This window comes from Pomacea canaliculata, linkage group LG1 (assembly GCF_003073045.1).
Source record: "Pomacea canaliculata isolate SZHN2017 linkage group LG1, ASM307304v1, whole genome shotgun sequence".
NCBI lineage: Eukaryota > Metazoa > Mollusca > Gastropoda > Architaenioglossa > Ampullariidae > Pomacea > Pomacea canaliculata.
In genome coordinates, this window is record NC_037590.1 from 8,771,599 (window position 1) to 8,790,754 (window position 19,156).

The 19,156-nt window shown below is 36.4% G+C and overlaps 3 protein-coding genes across 7 annotated transcripts; 1 reads left to right on the forward strand and 2 right to left on the reverse strand.

Annotated features, from left to right (window-relative positions):
- Positions 1-1,050: 1,050 nt before the first annotated feature.
- Positions 1,051-8,045, reverse strand: LOC112559198 (putative fatty acid elongation protein 3). Its single transcript, XM_025230233.1, has one exon. It carries the CDS (start codon positions 7,905-7,907, stop codon positions 7,092-7,094), a length of 816 nt encoding a protein of 271 aa, XP_025086018.1. The 5' UTR covers positions 7,908-8,045; the 3' UTR covers positions 1,051-7,091.
- A 104-nt stretch (positions 8,046-8,149) lies between these two features.
- On the forward strand, positions 8,150-13,037 carry LOC112559190. Of its 2 annotated transcripts, XM_025230218.1 has the most exons (6): positions 8,150-8,399; positions 8,686-8,751; positions 9,635-9,823; positions 10,450-11,174; positions 11,945-12,075; positions 12,400-13,037. In XM_025230218.1, the coding sequence occupies exons 3-6, from the start codon at positions 9,641-9,643 to the stop codon at positions 12,609-12,611; spliced, it is 1,251 nt and encodes a 416-aa protein (XP_025086003.1). In that variant the 5' UTR covers positions 8,150-8,399; positions 8,686-8,751; positions 9,635-9,640; the 3' UTR covers positions 12,612-13,037. The 2 variants fall into 2 exon arrangements, with proteins under 2 accessions (XP_025086003.1, XP_025085995.1); XM_025230210.1 differs by lacking the exon at positions 8,686-8,751.
- A 1,285-nt stretch (positions 13,038-14,322) lies between these two features.
- On the reverse strand, positions 14,323-18,477 carry LOC112559206 (glutathione S-transferase omega-1-like). 4 transcript variants are annotated; one of them, XM_025230244.1, is made up of 5 exons: positions 18,205-18,477; positions 16,409-16,514; positions 15,935-16,157; positions 15,046-15,169; positions 14,323-14,603 (listed from the first exon to the last, which is right to left on the reverse strand). In XM_025230244.1, the coding sequence occupies exons 1-5, from the start codon at positions 18,311-18,313 to the stop codon at positions 14,359-14,361; spliced, it is 807 nt and encodes a 268-aa protein (XP_025086029.1). In that variant the 5' UTR covers positions 18,314-18,477; the 3' UTR covers positions 14,323-14,358. The 4 variants fall into 4 exon arrangements, with proteins under 4 accessions (XP_025086029.1, XP_025086039.1, XP_025086058.1 ...); XM_025230254.1 differs by lacking the exon at positions 18,205-18,477 and adding an exon at positions 17,565-18,174; XM_025230273.1 differs by lacking the exon at positions 18,205-18,477 and adding an exon at positions 16,831-16,925.
- Positions 18,478-19,156: the final 679 nt, after the last annotated feature.

Sequence of the window (19,156 nt, forward strand, 5' to 3'; positions counted from 1 at the left end):
CTGTGACCACACTTATAGCCTGCAAGGATTAGTTCCATGGGCGTAATACTGATTGGCATTTGAATGCAGATAAGCATGTATAGGGCTTATATGTCCCATTGTGTTGTTTAGCTTTGTTTATGATCTGGCAATGGTTTAGCATCATTAAGTTTGATGAGTGTCAAGTTTTGGAGACTGTTGTCAGATCAGAGATACTGTTTAACATTTTGTAGATAATAGATGAAAAGAAGATATGAGCCCGGTTTCAGAATCTAATGATCTTCATTGTTAAGAGGTCTTAAGGGATGTCACCTCTTCACCAGAAGAGGGCAGGACATAGATATTTATTTTAATCAGGCTTTTCTGTCCCACATGAGAAACTGTTAGTAAATCATTGTATGTGTAGTTTGAGATGGTTGAATTTGTTGGATCAGAAGCGCTTTAATAGGACCTGTTAGAGTGGGATCTGCAAACTCAGGTAAAGCTTAGGTTTTGAGGAATTCCTCAGGTATTTTAGGTCCAATATTCACTGTTTATCAATGACCTACCAGATAACACTGTCTAGTACATATGCATGGTGTTTGCAAATGATGTAAGATATATATAGATAAATGATGTAAGATATAGCAATGATTCAAAGTGATATATGCATGATACAGGCATGGTGTGAAAAACTGAAACTATTTTTTAATATATCAAAGTGGTGTTATGCATGTGGGTAAAGATAATCCAATATGCAAGCATAAAAATAAGATTCGCACAATAAAGACCTATGATGAAAAGAAGGAAGCCACTTCTGTTTGCCAAATGTCATTTGATCCTCATAATCAACGAGTGATCAGTAAGGCAAGCCAATTGGCATTAGAAGAATTTTTGTAATTTGAATTTAAAATTGTATGGGGCACTTTGCATCAACATACAGTGACTCTCGTAAAGGAAGAAGGATCAGAAGTGACCTAATTATGATGTTCCAGATATTTCATGAATCTAATGATGTTGATGTGAATATATTTTTTTGCTTACTACAAACTATTACTGGAAATTTAGGAAAAGTTTCATCAAACAGTGTAATACCACTAAACACAAATTTTATTTTTCACAAAGAGTTGTTGCAAATCAGAACAAACTTCTGACTAAGATTAAATTTGAACCAAATTTGAATAGCTTCCAGAACTCTCTAGGTAACATTCCAAAATTTATAGATTTTTTATGACTTTGATAATGATTATACATGCATGGTGACTTCAGACACAGATTAAATTCTAACTACAGAAGGAACAGTGAATAGGCTGGAGGCCTTTGCAATGACTGTTAGCCTCTATACTACTTCTACTACATCATAAGATCACAACAGGGTCTCCAAGATTGCTGATAGTCCCAAAACTGGCCAATACTCAGTCTACCATATCTATTGTCTTCGGTATCTAGATGTCTAGATTATGGCAGAGTTCATTTTGATAGACACTTCTCTGGGTGATGCACTTTCATTTTTCCTTTGTAGAAACTGCTCTTACGCTGCCCTCCTAAAATGTTAACACTTTTCCAGACTTTCAAAACTGCATGAATGCTATGGTACATTGTTTCACTAAAGCCTATGCAAAAAAAGCAGGGAAACTGCCTACTGCTCAAACACACATCAATCATGTTTCACAAAACAACATAATACAATGTGATACAGAGTTGTGCATATATATATATGAAGCCAAGTTATGAACCTTGAAAGAAAATGAGCCAAATACCAAAGAGGACTGAGAAATAACACAGAAGTTTTATCTTTTACCAGTGCAATTAAGAAAAGACTGAAAATATCTGCTTCATGGATAAGATAACAACCCACCAAGTAATGCATCCTTCTTACGTACATTTTTTTCAATTTGCAAATTACTTTTTATAAGAGATGGACTCACTAAATCTGACGAACTCACAGTTTGCACAAATGGTTCATAACACATAGACCATACATTTCAAACACATGTATACACTTTACTAGGCAATATTGTAAACAGTCCATATAATACACACTTACTTTCAACAGTATTTTTTATAACTGGTAACAGTGAGTGTACTTGAGTGAGAGAAAGAATCTCTGAAAGACACTGTAGTGGCCCTTAAAGATTTTTTTTTTTTTGATTTAGCTTTTTTTTAAACATTCTTATATGTTGTTAGCACAAAACAGGTCATTGACAGCCATTCATGTTGGTTAATCAGGTAAGCAATAAAACTCAATGCACATCAAAGTATTTATAAAATCTATTACTAAATTATTTTTTAGTATTAAGAAGATTTACTAAACACTTCAAGTGGGGGTAGATCTGTCGTATGCATGCACAAGTTGATCCCATTTTATTAGGATTTTCCCATCAATAATTTATTCTAATAAAACACAAATATTTAGTACCTATAACCTACTGTCTTCTAAAAGAGGACAAAATTTGGAACTGACATAAGCATAAATTACATTTTTTATGGAATAAAATTGAATAATCTGTTAAAAGTGATATTGAAGTCAAACTTTAAAAGACCAACAAGGATAAAAATAAACTATTTAAAGTATTTGCCACCAAAAGTATATGTTAAACTACAAAAAATATCTCTCAATAACCCATTTTAACAAGTCCCCTTCCACCTCACAAGCCTGAAGCCCTAGCCCATATTTCATAGTCTAAATCATCAAAAGTGGCTTCTGCCTTATCTACTTTTTGAAATAGGTCAGAACTGCTTGCAAGCACAAAAGGGATGCATACACTGGGGTAGGGATTGGTGTTTTGTGCTAAACCGGCAACTAAGACTATATTATTATCAGCCTCATAAATAGATGCCACATGCAGAGAAAGAACATACATGCATGCACTGGAGGGTCGAAATTAGTTAAACACTGATATCCAGGGTGCTGGTTGATATCTAGATGATATGCTGATCAGTTACTCGTTTTGTAGTTTGTGAATTCGAAAGTTAAAAAGCATAGTCAGCAGTAAAAGAAAAGAGGGAAGAAACTCACTAAGTACCAGCAGAACATGACCCCCATCCTGATATGACCATCATTTCTGTCTCACTGTTAGTCATAAGATTTCATGCTTTTTCTAAATTTCAAACTACAAACACTTTCCTTCCTTGTTAAACATTGTATTTCTTATCATTAGCATAACCTTATCAACAGTATCAACTGTTTATTAATCTATTAACACTCATCCTACTTCTGGAGATACTATCCAAAGCTAATACCTTTCTCATCTTCTAGTGCTTTCACAAATCTAAACCGCAGCAACCAGCTTCAAAAAGCATGGTATTTGGTTCCAAAAATATAAACATTATGATGAAAAAGTAAACTCTCACTGCTGCTTCCTGGATTTTTACAGTTTAATACTGAAAACTAGTCTATTTCATCTATAGGCACTAAAAAAAAGTTAGGTTGACAATAAATGATTGAGTCAATGTCTTCATGAAAAGATACAAAATAAGTAAAGCTTGCAGCAACAGTGACACTGTATAGGTATTATAGGTATATGTGCATGTGAATGCACATGTGGATATAGATACTCCATTTTTTTTAAAAAAAAAAACCAAAGCAGCCAAGAAGTAAAAATGAAACACTCAAATAGTCAAACTGCAGGAGTGTTAGATGAAAAGTACAATACACCTGAACTATAAACAGTTTCCAACATGATTATCAAAGAGCACACAATAGTAGTCTATATAATATGTACTATTTAAAAAAAAAATGCCCCCACTGGGACTGTTCCCTGAAATTGGCCACCTTACGTTGTGATCTCACCGGTCTCATGCATCACCATAGCAGCCTTTTTAGGTCATCACACACTAAGAAGCTTAACAGACAACTTTTTAGCAAGCTTCAACCATACCAAGTATTATGCCAAGTGTAGAGATTATAATATGACAGAAGAAATACATTAAGTAATTTATATGCATGTTCACAGCTTTCAAAAGTGACAGCAATACTTTGTAATACATGTACACAAAGTAGGCTAAAGCACACCACTCAAAAGGTAACAGGTCAGTATACTTTGGGGCACCTTGATGCTACATTAAAGACTTTCCATCTTCCTCATTCTTTTCTGACAAAAGCCTGGATGTAAACAGAAGTCCAAGAAAATGATTCACAAAACAGAAGCTGTTCTGAACTCCACAGATACAGCACTAGTTTTCTAGGAGTGGGGTAAACAGACTAATAGCAAAGTTTTTTTGTAATTTTGTTATTGAAATACATGCAAAATCCACAATGTCTTTTTGTTTTCTCAGCAATATAGTAACTGAAGGGAATTCAAAGGACTAAACAGCAGACACTAGGAGTAAATTAAGCTGAAGTTCTCACACAGCAGGCAAAACAATTACACAGCTCTATTTTATAAAAGAAGACAAAACCAGACATTTGCCTGTCTTTAAACCTCTCTGTCTTACGTGAATCTCTCATCCTCTCTTCCACACTCTTGAAAAACAAGATGTCAAATTGCTTCCACTTTTTATACCATGGTGATGTGTTCTGGATAACTTATCACACTTTTTGTGCCAATTGAGACCACACATGATATGTCTATAAATAAATAGTGCTTTCAGGCCTAACCTGAGCCCTTCCAAAGTGTAAAGTTGAAAACCATATGAAAGCTGTGCCAATACATGATATGAGAAAATTTAGCACATTTCTATCACTTGGACTAAAACAACTTCCTGTTACTGACTTTCAGAGGTATTGGATGAGAAGCTGCCGGCTTAGTGGTGGTTCCTTTTTAAAACATACATGAAATGTTTCAGGATATTATTCATCTTTTTCATTGATAATCTAGCCCACCTCATTACTGACAGAAAAGAGTATTATTTTGGGGAAGGAGGGGAAAGGGGTTGGCCCTCCTTCATGGGTGACTCAAATCTTATAAGAATGATCAGACACTATTAATTTTTACTCCTTGAGGTGACAATGAATAACTCTAGTTGGTTGAACTTGCATTGCCAAAAACCACCTATAGTCAGTGGTTGAGCAAGAAACTTTAAAACTGTTAAGAACACTGTATATAATCATGTACTATTTTTTGTATTCAATGGCGATGTGAAAAATACCCAATTAAAAGTTTTCCACTGGTCAAGCTTTCATTTTTCTAGAAGACAGCATCTCAAAGTGGATTGAAGATGCTGCAAGAACAATTTACTTGACTTAAATCTATGTATAAGTACATTTTCATAAAGACATGATGTACATCATACCATTAATGCTTTTCAACAACTGATTATTCAAACGAAACGATGAAGCTTTCGTTTATAATATGATTTCTAGAGTTGGTTTCATTTATTTCTTCCTATGGCATTCATTGTTCAAAAAGAGATTGATATGTTTATCATGTTATTACTTTATCCTGTACAAGTTATTTACACTTATTTATGAGTTTTTAAAAAATCATGTTTATGACAAATTATATCCTTTAATACATGTTTGTATTGCTTTCCTTTTAATTCATTGTCTTAGACAGGATTTCCATTTTCTGAGGAGTTTACAGAGTTCTAGAATTTACAAAAATAAAAATTACTTTTACAAAAAATAAAACGGTGTGATCAAAGAGAAAGCATAATTTGAATATCAACATAGCATGTAGCAAAGCAATCTAATCACACTCTCTACAGGCAATATAATTTTTTTAACTCTTTTTTTTAACAAAGAGTTTTATTAAATATGTTAGGATTTCAACAGTTGGTTAACTCACGGCTCTAATGATAGTTTGAAAGCTATCTTTAGAACAGTAAGGGACAAACGCTGAGAAATGACAAAAATTACACTTTACGTATATTAAAAAAAAGAATCGGGCAAATAAAAGACCACAACCATGGGACAGCAAACAAGAAGGAAAAAAAAAATGTTAAAAGGCAACAATGCATATATATATATGCCAGTACAGTTCTACCTTCGCAGAGTTTTATACACCTTCTTAAGGTACAATGAAATGCACAAAGCTTCAAGTTATAGTATATGAGCTGTCTTTGGCCATTACACTATAGTAGTATTTAAGTATTATCATAAATGGGAAAAATCTAACTTAATTTCTGTTTTTTAACTCCCCCCTCCTTACAATTTTTATGACATATTTCTTAATTCCAGCAAACAAGTACAACAATTTTTCTGTAATAAAAACTACATAAAATAAAGAATTTAAATGTGTATACAATACATAAGCAGTACTTTTTGTCTGCAATACTAGATCAAAAAGTCTAACAAAATCAGTTCATTGTAAGCTATAAATTTTAATCAGAATTTTTACACCATTGATGTTTCCTATGAATTAACAGAATTGAAAGTAATTTAACACCAAAAAGTGCAATCCCGGCACCATATTTTATTCAAAGGTCTATGATTAGGATGCATCAAACATTTTTGACCACTTCTATCTTAAGGTCAAAATATTTTAATAGGAAGCTGATAAGCTAGATGTTTAGCAAATCAACACTAAACAAATGCAAAACATCAATGAATTTTCTCAGACAAAACATGATTAGAAGAAACTTCTCTTCGACAAAGAAAAATAGAAAACTGCAGAGTACCATGTAATTAAACTCTCTAGAAGTGGTGGTCTGGCATCAGTATGATACATTATTATAAAACTGTTGCAGCATTTCAAAAATAAGATAAAGACACTTAGAAGCTTATTTAGCTGTTGCTTCTAAACTACTAAAAAATGCTTCTGGCATAATCCCAAACAATATTTGTTCTCAGCACAACTAAATTGTCTATGCCAACAATCTCAGCAAAATCCAATCTTAAGCATTTTAATTACCAGTTACTGAAAACTACAATATGAGAGAAGTCCTTGAGAAAACACATCACACATTTTTATGATGCTTATCAACAAAATATGGGTAGTACGAAAGGCTTGGCTGCTCAATGGCAAGAATTTAACTTTGTGTCAAAGCTACAAAATGCACAATACTAATATTACTGATCAGAAAGAAATGTCTGCAACTTTTTGTGAGCCTAATAGTGTTAGCATGTACAAGTCTTACAAATAATTTATGTTGAGTGATAAATGGGTATGTGAACTATACTATATGAATAAAAAGTTTAACAATTATTTCTTGATTTACTGAACAGAATTCTTAATATTTCTACAACTCCATTAGTCTTGTTTCTTCCCCTCCCCTTTAGGCTTTTCTATTACATATGTAGTGTAAAAGAAATGAGCAAAGAGAATGAAATAAGAGAAGTACATGATTGACGAATACCGAAGATTGTCATAGCTCTGTTGGCAGAACTCCCCACGCCCCTTGATCTGATAAATCCAGATGTTGATAAGAACGCCAATGATCATCTGTGCCAGTTGTAAACTTGTAACCAAGATGTTGACAGCTTTGGGGATGTTAAACCGCATGGCTCGAAGAGCATAGTACGAATACATAATGGAATGGACAAGATAATTCATCACCATAAACCAACGGCCTGGAGCAGTATGATCAGGGTAGCTGTACCACACATAAAGCAGAACAGTCACATGGTGGTACCAGTGGAGAAAAATGAGAGGCTGTTTGCGGAGAATGATGAAGACGGTGTCGCCGAGCTCGTAGACCTTCGACACAGTGAACATGAAGGACCAAAAACCAGGCACACCTTGGAAGTATGTAGGGACGCAAACAGAATACTGGAGTCCATACTTGTTTATGGCAGTCAGAAGTTCTGGTACGGTGCGAATAGTGCCCATAATACTGAAGATACCTAGAACACCACTCCAGATTGCCAAAGCAGGTCTAAGATCATACCGCGGTCGTGTTCTCATGTACACCTGACCACCAAACACTATAACAACATAGATTGCAGCGTAGACGAAGCTGTCTGTCCATCGTTCTACCATGTACTTGTTAAACACCGATTCGTTCCAGTCTTTTTCAAACGGGAACATAAATGAATAGTTGTGAACGCTTTCACCCTTGGTAGCCATCTAGTTTTGTTTTACAAATGCTTATGCTTCAGCCTACCAGGCAGGAAGGAAAATGCTTCCTCTGGCGTTTGCCGGTTTGTCTCACCGCGTGTTTAGATATGTGCGGGCACTAGCAGGTCGGTATGGTGATGAAAGAGACTCAAGCTTCTCCGGATTGGCTGATTTCATGAACTGACGAATCTGGCCAATCACAAACGAATTTACATCCTGAGACAATTTTGCAAGGGATAGAGGTCGAGGGCGAGAAGAAACGCCACAGTGGCTTTAACCTATAGTCCGTGTTTCTATATTGCAGAAAAATCAGTCTTCACGCTGTTTGAATCTTTACGACTGCTTTGCTACAAAACGACATCAATACTACATTTCAGACAATGGAAAAACGACATAAAAATGTGAATTACGTCCCTTTTACAATATGGCTTGCCTCGGTGGTTAGAGAATGATGGGTCCTGTGGAATTAACTCTAGAAGAGCTGAGACAGAGCACATAAAAGTATGCATTCTGAAGATTTTTACCGAAAAAAAAACCTTTTAATGTGAAACTATTTAATATACAAAGTGTTTTAGAACGAATTCATATGAAACAGTAACCGTTTTTTTTAATGTTCTCGTTAAATTCGTAGCATATTTATTCATTAAAAATACACTTCGTTTTTGGCGTGTAGAAGAACAATTAGTAATCGTTCCCCACGTCTGGTTCAAGTCTTCGTTTCTATTGTTTGACAGAAGTTCCTTTTGCCATAGGCTTTGGATTTAATGTCGTTTGATCATTTGATCAGTTTTCAGCGTTGTTGGCCTTGGGTGTCCGAAAGAAAGGTCTTTCTGTACATAGGAATCATTTTCTTGTGAGTCCATCTATTCTCTCTCTCTACCCACCCCCAAATTATAGCAATTTCAAAGAGTCAATGTTGGCAGTATATAAAAAGATTTTGGAGATAGGTAGTTTGTGATTAGTTGATAGAGAAGCAATTGATGGAAGAAAAAGGATGACAATTATGCTGTTTTCTCCAGCATATTTTCCAGCACTACAATCCACATATAAGTATTTACAATGCACAACGCTAATATAACTATAGTTTTGGATGTATTTGTATACTGTTCTAAACATCTGTTTACAATGTACTGTGGAATACATTTCTTGTTTGGAATACATTATCTATTCTGTATATCCAGAAGATATACATCTGCTGCTTCTGACAGTACATTGCTTCATAGATAGCATAATATCGAATAATCCAGGTCTTCATCATTAAAGTTGAATCTAATACCTCCTGAGATTTTGCTGTTAGTTTGTCTCTTCAATCAACTATGATGATGTTAAAAGAGTATTGCAGACATCACAGGGTGCTAAACATTAAGATGAGTCTTTATTTCAAAATATGCACTACTCTACTTTTGCACGCAGCAGATATATTTGATGTTAAAAAAACCTTCTAATAATCTATGGTTTTATATTGATATATTTGCAAAATCTGAAAAAAACAAATAAACTCAAAGATTCTTGTCAATGTGATGATGATCTATAGCTATCAAGATGAACATTGTAATGTCTTGAATGAGTTAATAGTAATGAAGGATACCTGTACCATCTGCTAATACCAGAAGCTGATTACAGTTATTGATTTTAAAACTGCCTGATAATTGAAGTAAACTGAATCTTAAATACTAAGATACTGAGGGCTATAGATGTTGGACATCATCTGCTCACCATGTTTTATTACTTTTCAGAGAAAAATGAATCTGCTGTCACTGTGCCAGATTGTTCTGGCATTGTGCATTTGCAAAATGACTGACGCAAATCAAGATACTTTAAAGGTTGATTTACTAAGCACCATGCCAAAACAAAACCAAGATCAAAAACAAGTGGATAATGAGCAGAGTAGACATATTGATGAATGTGCTGATACTAGTTTTGGGGTATGAAAAATCCTTGATGTCAATATTACTTATGTTATATGTATTAAACTGTACAACTGTTACAATGGTAAAATATCACTAGCAGTTATTGACATCAGTTTATATTTAAATACATTAATATAAATATTTATGTAAATATGTTGAAATTTAAGTATGAACATCTTATAGTGATCATGAAGGATATAAAATGAACAACTTTGCTAGTAATTTTGCACATAATTATTTCAGTAGTTGTTACTTCTGATCAAAGTAGAAAAATGGTTTAGTATATATTTCTCAGTTCTTGTTACTTGGTGCCTCAGCATGTTTTTTTCTACTTCTATACCTCTATTTGTTGTCAGTACTGTTGTTCATTCTTCCATCCCTCATATGCTGTCCATGTTTCATTCCTGTTATAAGTACTAAGAGCATGCTTCGTAGGAATGTGAATATGCACAGTATAAATCTTCATTTATTGTTATTACTGTGTGCAAACTTCTTAAAGATATGACTCCTTCAGAGCACGTATTTAAATGTAGGTACTTCATAGTGTAATCACTGTTTCCTGGTGAACCATTTCGCTGACATTATTTTATTAAAACTTGTTTCACTTCCACAATGCATTGTGCTCTTTTTCTTGTGTGCAGGACAAGACATGTTCAAAATCAGAGTTAAAATTAGAAGACATAGTTGACAAAGAGCCTTTGTCACCTTCCGTCAGTGACAATGGTAATGATGCAGTGAATGAAAACCAAGAAGCGGTGGACAGGAAGCCTAGAGTAGTGATGCAAGCTATAGGTATTGCTGGTAGTGAGTATGAAGAAGAGACCAAAGCAAGTTTGCAGCAGCATATCAAAGAAAAGGAACATGAGGATAATTCCTGGACAGAAATGGCGCAGGAGACTGAAATAGGTACCGTGGAACACAAGCGTAGCAGCAACCAGCACTTTTTCTCCTTGATGAATCTGCTAAAATTTCTCTTAAATCCAGTGATAGAGGAGTTCCAAGTAGTAGAGAAAAGCCCAAATGGCAGCAAGGTCAGCACCAAGATAGCTCAAAATGCCAATACCTCAGGACTCTTGGATAAAGAACAAAATAAGAATGCTTCAGACTCAAGCAAGAAAACAAAGTTTCAGTGTCTTGGTCGAAATGTCACTGAAAATGTAACTGCTACTGTGCGTGTTGTGAACAGTACGGAACTGCTGGAAATGCTGAGTTTTGAACAGAACCATACTCATTCTGATTGTGTTCTAGTTATGTTTTTCGCACCTTGGTGCCATTTTTGTGCAGCAACAGCACCACACTACAATGCTTTGGGGCGAGCCTTTCTGCAGCTTGATGTCCTAGCTGTTGACACTGTTCACTTTAGCAAGTTAGTGGCAGCTTTTTGAAAAATTTCTTTAAACAACTTGTTTTCAATGCAGAAAAATGTGTGTTGGTAATGTCCTCCTCCTCACAAAAGAAAAAAAAGGTAATCTAACAAGGTGTCAGAAATTTTAGATCTTGGAACTAGATTTTGTTTTGTGACCCATGCTGGCTTGTCATACCCAATGTCTCAGTGATAAAGTATCCCTTCAATAGGTGGCTCAACTGGGTGATGTATTGTTGCACCACATATTAAAAAGCAAGTGTGTATGCATGTGTCTTATGTTTCGTCCTTCTTGGCTAGTGTTTCCCCATGATTTTCTAAAACATGGAATTGAGAATGTGTATTTAGAGATGTTCACTTCTGTAATCAGTAGTTCTGGTTTCTCTTTCTCTTACACAAACAAAAACATGCATTTATTAGAAAGTGGGACACAAGCATGCATGCAAACTGAGGACAATACCTTGGTTTCCCATGTCCCTGATTTTTGAAACTTGACATTTTTTTTTATATAAAAGTAACCCATGTTTCTTTGTATAAAAGAACACCAGGGCTCTGTCCCAGGTTTTTACATATCACTGCTTCAAATAAATATAAAATCACATCTTCAAATAAAACTGACTTGACCTCCATTTATCTTTTTGAATTTATGTTAAGTACATGAAAACATTGACATATTTGTGCATATTGAAAGTTTCATTTTTTAATAGATAAAATTCTGATGTGATCAGAAAGTTCTGAAATTATCATTTTTATATTTGTTATATTTGTTTCAGTCTAAATGCTCGTTTTGGTACTGTTGCTGTGCCAAATATTATGCTGTTCCATCAGTCAAGATCTGCCATTAGATTCAACCACACAGAGCGTAACTTTGAAAATCTGGTCCAGTTCATACAAAATACCACAGGTACTGTCATTTGTTTTTGCTGTTTTGTTGGAAATAGTTTCTGATTTATCTTTAGGTGATATCAAAGAATTGGGGAACATGGAGTAAGGAGGGATTGGGACATAAGATGTGGTGGAGTAGAGAAGTTACTATTTGGATAAGCATGTACATGTCATCAGAATTGGCCATCTTCTTTCTTTATCCATGTACATTTAATAACACTTTGCATGTGTTTTCCCTATGCATCCCTTGGGAAAGATGTTTTGAGAGAACTGTAGAAATACAAACTGAAGCCACATGTTGCTTTGCCTGAAGCATGTCAACATGCTTGGATGTTTTTCCTAGGTCTGGAACCAAATGCCTCAGTAGAGCTGACAAAAGAAGACTTTGAAGGCCCTCTCTCTAGCATTCCTACCGAGGAGACAGATTATCTGCTTTGGTTTGCCTGGATTTTTACTATTATCTGTGGTGGCCACTTGTTTATTCAGAGTAGTCCTGGACAGCATGTCATTGAAAAAGTGAGAATTTTGTGGCAAGAACATCAACATATTGAGTGAATGTATTTAATGATTGAATTCAGATTAAGCTTGGAATTTTGTGTGGTCTGTACATGTGAACTTGCATCCAAGTTTTGATTCACGTTTGAATATTACTGTGATCAGCACAGGCGTGTGTTTCTGTTTTGTTATGATGGGAAGTGTTCATAGATACAATGAAAATAGGCCACAGTATGCATGGGTAAGCACAAAAGACCATGATGTAAGAATCTATGAAAATGTCAAAAGGTGTGCAGATAAAATGGTCAAATTCTTGCAGATGTGCATCAATGAAGTGACATAGATTTTTACACAGAACAGGTAGGTAAGTGTAATAAACATACGTGAGCATTTGTAAACATCATGGTGGCAGTTAATATTGTTTGGTGTTTGACTAATTTACAAGGACTTTACATGAACAATAAAATGATTAGTACAGTCAAATGATGAAAATTGTGTTCTGTAAACTTTAACAATCTTGAAACTTTTTGATCTCAGTTAACCTGTTGTTTCTGCATTTATTTATATTATCAGTTAGCCTCATTCAGTATGGGTGTATCGACGAAATTGAGCAATAGAATAACTCCTTCAATGCTGGTGTACGGATGCAATAACACTATAGAGCTATGAAGACATTTACATTTGTGGGTGTGAACTGTATGAGAAGAGGTAGGGTGCTTGTTCTGTTGTCTACTGGAGACAAATTTGGAATGATACAGAAAAAAAATATATTAACTCTAATCTGTACTTTTGTGCTATAGAGAGAGGATGGACTATTGTAATTCTCTTTTAGCTGGAATTCCCTAGTATCTTCTTGACAGACTACAAAGGATCCAGAATAATGCTGCTTGCCTCATCTGCAGACCATCTAGATATGAGCATTATCACCTGTCATACACTTTCTTCATTGGCTACCAGTCACAGACTGTATAGCCTACTTTCCACTTTGACTTACTCTGCCGTTTCTGGCACTGGTCCTTGGTACCTCTCCGAACTTGCTCCCATCTATACACCTGCACGACTTCTTCGCTCACCCTTTGACACCAAGCTTCAGCGAGTCCCACTAATACAAAGACATATCAACTGAGGTCTTTCTCTTACCAAGCCCCATAAACTTAGAACGGATTACAAATCAGCCTTCAACACTTTGTTTCTTTTTGATTCTTTTACTACCTTTAAGTCCAAACTTAAGACGCATCTTTTCAGAACAACTTCACTGTGACACTCTCCTGACTGTGAGCATGCATAATGTGTGTCTGTAATTTACTTGTGTGTGTTGTAGAAGTGCGCAAGTCTGTTATATGCGAATTTGGGTGCATGGTTGTTGATGATTTAGTCTGTATGTTTTATTCATGTAAAGCACTCTAAGCAAACTTTTGGAAAGGCAGTATATGCATCACTATTATTATTATTTTCTTAACAACACTCTTATAGATGTTTTTGAATTACTTTATATCCATGTTTCATGTAAATCTTGCATATCTGAAAAAACTGAGAATATTGCATCCAGTCCACTGTAGCACTTTGTAGCAAATTGTCAGTAATTGACAAGAATGTTAGTGCTCCATGGTAATGTCCATGAATACGACTCGTATAGAGGATTCTTATGGAATTAATTATACCCAACAAAATGCAAAGCCATCTTATTCAGCATTATGTGAGAATAAAATGTTATGTGATTATTAAAAAGAAAATGGTCTGTACTCCAGTAACGAATGTAACTGCACTCGAAAGGATGAGGGCTTTGTAGCTCCCTCCTCACTATTCTTCACAGGTCAAGCCCAAGGTCATACAGTGGATGAAGATCCATTGCTGTCTTTCCAAATTCAATGTACAGTTCTGGGCTCATGCTTGTTTCCTTGACTGCTGGAAGTGTTTGCATTATCTGGATCCAGGTAAACAGTTCTAAGAATTTTCCACTACCTGGGGCAAATAATGGATCTTGTCTTCCCAGCTGATCAAGTCTCTCTATCCATGGCCACATCATAAAATCCAGCATTGCCACATGATTACCTGAAATCATTCTTAATGTCAGCTGTGCCTGACTTCAAACTATTGAAAGTAACAAACAAGGTGAATAAAAAATGAATTAACTTGAGTAGGGATAGTGTATCTCTATCAGTAATAGCAACAAAGTTTAGGGTTAGGCATGGGATTAGGATGTAGGCAACTTATTGTCACCATGGGGATGTTGAAAATTTATCATGGGTATAAGCATTTTTATAACATTGTTAACATAATTTTATAGGCTGCATATGGATCAAAAACTGATTTACTGGAAACAGCAAGGTGATATCAAGCATGCAGGGTTCTACCTCCATACTTAACTATATGAACACACCATTCACTGTAGCCTGCTTTAAACCTTCTGCCACATCTGTATGGATCACTGGAATGAATACAAATTTATAAACATTCTCTGTCCAAAATCTACAGATAGAAATATTTACGTCACCTCCAAAGAAATTTCCTCTTTTTGACAGTTCATCACATATGTTTTGCAGACCATTCCAAAGTTTATTCTTTGCTTCTTCATCTTTTCCATCAGATCTAAGGAGTTTGAAGATGCTGGGTGAAACCTTAGCAGAAATAAAGAAGCTGGTCAAGGCAAATTCCTAGATAAACTTGTCACTTGGCAGTCTTGCGTGTTTTTGGAATAGGGTACAGTTTGCTTCAAAATTCAATCATTTTAGTTGACAACTCAAGGGGTTTTTGTGGTTTTCTGATTCACAAGGATCACAGTACTCTACAGTTCTTCCAGCTCATACAAAAATTAAACTGACATTTATTTCCTGTCTACTAAGTTTTGAAAAAAGCATAATAGGCCTCTTTTAGAGACTCTTGTAGATCAGAAAAATATGTTAAAAAAATAATAAAGGGGAAGCAATTGATTAACTTTTGATATTTCTGGCAGAAAGAAACATTTTCTTCATCCATAACATCTCTAATGACCTGGCATACCATAACTATGCAATAACCATCCATACCATATTTTTGGCATGCATGAAACAGGTACAAAGACATTTACGGTTTGTACATGCAACTCAGTCACTTTTTCTGTCTGGATTAATAGTTTGTTGGTGAGATATATTGGTCAGTAAATGAAGTGCAGCATCTATCAGTCACAAATACCATTAATATGTTGGCATTGCTGTCATCCAGAATAGTATGTGTAGTCACATTCCAAACGACACTGACTGCTAATTTGTGAAACAGTAGACCCACAAGAAAGCGATGTAATGTGCTACTTTTATCAGCATTGGTGTATATTTACATAGATAATATATATTTAACTGGTTCACTAAAATAACAAAGACCAATCCAGAATAATTCGTCCATCTTACCATATTATTAAAATAGTCCAAAAACATGGCATCCAGAGCTTTCTGGAATGGGTCAGCTGGAGTCAGCCGTGGATGAGGGTATATATCATCCAGGTAATCACAGACTATGAGCGACTCGTATACCACTTTCCCATCATCCTCCAATGTTGGCACCAGGCCTTTTGGATTCCGCTCCAAGAACCATTCTGGCTTGTTCTTCAAGTTTATGTTGACTGTTTCATAGCTGTTGGAGTATCATACATGTAATCTATTCAGCACACTTTGTTGGATAGTTCAAACGCACCCAAAGCAAACATTACTTTTATCAGTTTATCTTAATGTTGCAGATTGATAACTTTGATAATAGTGCAATATGTTCAGCTAACAAAAAACTTACTAAATAAAAGTGAAATCATTGTTACTACCTATGTCAGATTTCTGTTTACAAGTAATCCAAAATATTAACAAGGGAGAACATAAATATAAAATTCTTACTGAACCCGTTTGTGTGCTAGAACAAGGCGTGCACGCTGAGCAAAGGGACAGAATCTCATACTGTACAGTCTCGGGGTTCCAGGAGACAAAGGTGGGAAGGTGGAACCTGCAGCAGATCGAGGAACTATAGGTAGTAACATGAACTGGAAAAGCCCAAAGGTCATCAAGCACATAAAAATTACAGTGGGATATTCATGGCCATCACAAACGCACAAGAGGGTATAAAGACAACATTGCAAATAGATTAATATAATCAAGAGTGTGTGTTTATGTGAGACATGGAAAGCATTAAGAAGAAAAAGCATCAAGTTCTTTCAGACCTCCATTTGCAAGTAATGTGGAACAATTCGATGACATTCGTCATGGAACGGGCCGATCAAGCACACAATCTTGTCAACAAGGGAAGACAATTTAATTGTTACCCCGGTGGCACAAGGACTATAAGCGCCTTATAGATTGAAGGTTGACTGTCGTGGACTCGGATCTCGTCTCGGGCACGCTGTTCTTTCTCTGAACGTGGCATCTGTTTACATAACTGGCTGCCCTGCTGTGATAATTATAGCCTGTTGCTGGCTCGGTGTAAAACACCATGCAATTCCCTCCCCCCTCTCTCTCTCCCGTGACCTCGATCACACGAGGATCGAGTGGCTTTCCGATCGAGTGTAGCACCTGTTGCCTTGGGGGCAGTTTATATTCCCACAACATCTTATATAGTTTTTTCGAAGCCTACGTAGGTTCAGAGCATATTAGGTCTCAGCGCGTCGCTGTGAAATGAACCGGAAGTGATGTAAACTGGACTTAAGTGCACGTGCTGATCCTGGCATGCAGCGTTAGGAGAAGCTAACTTTTTCCACACGTGAAAACAGCACATTACCCTTACAAACCACATAAACTCATGCATGTTCTTCTGCTAGCTCCGCTGCCATCACACCTCCGTGTCCGCTTACAGGTGAGTGGGGGGGGGGGTGCTCAATAACATTTTTGCCAACGACATCGATGCGATGGTGGGCAGTTACATATCCCTACTGACAAATTCATCGCCAGTGCGAGCTCGTACGAGATGGAGATCAGCACGGACAAGAGCAAACACCACAGGATCCAGCAAAGCGGAGATCCTGATGAACAGGGTTAGCTGGAGGAGGTGCAGTCCAAGTACCTGCATCAGGATCGCGGCAGCAGCAGCGGCGATGTCCAGGCTTCAACAAAATTTGAGACAGCAGAAGTGTTAGCTTCCGCATCAAATTCATACTTTACAAGTCTGTCGTTGAGCTAATCCTGCTGTACGGCTGCGAAGAAGAACTTCATCATGCTGAAGTACCGCCTTTGCTGATCGAGATACGTGACAATCGGCGCAGCATGCCATTTCCGATTCCACTGCGGCAGATTGACTGCAGGCATCGCTCGCAGGTTGTGTGTTGTAAAAAGTATATGCAGAGGGTCACCAGGCGAGTGTACAACGTTTTACTAATCGGGTACATGCTGTCAATCATATCGTTTGGTACCCCCCCCCCTCCTCCTTTTGCCAAAGACAGTCACATATTCGATTGGCCACATGCCCATCTGGTGCATGTGGAAATGTGATCGTCGGCGCTGAGAAATTGTGCCGAGAGGATTTCACTCTTAGAGTTGACTTTACTGGCTCAGCTTTCACGATTGGAGTTAGGTTCACGTCTGACGATATGCTCAGCTGTTATAGATTCTATGGGTTCTAGTCTCCAAATATTCTGTATACGTTTTTTTTTTTTTTCACAACCTTGTATGCTATATGCTTATACGATCTATACGCTGCTGCTTACCTCTGGACAAAACTTTTTGTGACATGTTTCCCAGCGGTCTGATGTCTCTCAACGAACTGGTGAGGTGTCTGGTTGATTCACCGACAACTTTACTTGCTGAAAATGGCATCCACCTGCGGTAAACTTGCAAGGGCTACAGTTATATAAGCAAGAGTGGAACGGGAGCACGTGGTCTGCGTTAAGTGCACAAGTGCCAAACACCAACGCTAGAATTATAATAATTGGGATATTCTACCATGCGAGCACAGCCATCCGCTGAACGAATACTGGGGTTTTATTAAAACAAAAACCACACATTTTTGCGATTATCATTTAGCATGCGTTCACCATATGACATGGCAGAAAGACCCAAACGCAAAAAATTGAGATGGCTGTGAGATATAGAGAACAATTCTGACAGGAAAGGCTGATAAATTGCATTGTAGAACACAATTTTAGTTAAAGCAGATAAGCAGCTAGGAGGCTAATAGTAACTTTCATTTGCTGAATGGCCGTTTTTTCTCTCACGAAAGGTTTTCCAGTTATATGGGAACAATGTAATCAAAATGTGTAATCCATTGTACTTTACTTTTATCAAATAGACCTATGCATTTAATCCAGTCGGCTTGCCATTAACCTTGCTTAATCAAAAGAATAACAGGTGATTATGCAATGATTTCATAATTACTCAATATGTGAGTGCTAGTTGATATTGTGCAATGCACTCAGACACCGAGTAATTATGAAATAATTGCGCAACTATTTTACACAACGTGCGCTGACTCAACACTATTAAAAGCGCTTGTCATACACCAGGAAGTTCTAATTAATGAGCTGCACTTTTACAGATCATTGGTTAGACGGGCTATTTTTCAAAATTTATTAACAGTATGCCTGAGCTTCTCAGGGGAGTTTTCCGGTCACAAGTCTGAGCAGCCCTTTAACAAGTGAAACCTGATCTACAGTTGAGCAT

Bases quoted from the DNA above. Each gene is read 5' to 3' on its own strand.
- LOC112559198 (XM_025230233.1), bottom strand. From the start codon at position 7,907: ATGGCTACCAAGGGTGAAAGCGTTCACAACTATTCATTTATGTTCCCG.
- LOC112559190 (XM_025230218.1), top strand. From the start codon at position 9,641: ATGAATCTGCTGTCACTGTGCCAGATTGTTCTGGCATTGTGCATTTGC. The intron at 11,175-11,944 runs GTTAGTGGCAGC...TATTTGTTTCAG, and splicing joins GACACTGTTCACTTTAGCAA to TCTAAATGCTCGTTTTGGTA. The intron at 12,076-12,399 runs GTACTGTCATTT...TGTTTTTCCTAG, and splicing joins GTTCATACAAAATACCACAG to GTCTGGAACCAAATGCCTCA.
- LOC112559206 (XM_025230244.1), bottom strand. From the start codon at position 18,313: ATGCCATTTTCAGCAAGTAAAGTTGTCGGTGAATCAACCAGACACCTC. The intron at 16,515-18,204 runs GTAAGCAGCAGC...GATCTGCTGCAG, and splicing joins ACAAAAAGTTTTGTCCAGAG to GTTCCACCTTCCCACCTTTG. The intron at 16,158-16,408 runs GTAAGAATTTTA...ATACTCCAACAG, and splicing joins CTAGCACACAAACGGGTTCA to CTATGAAACAGTCAACATAA.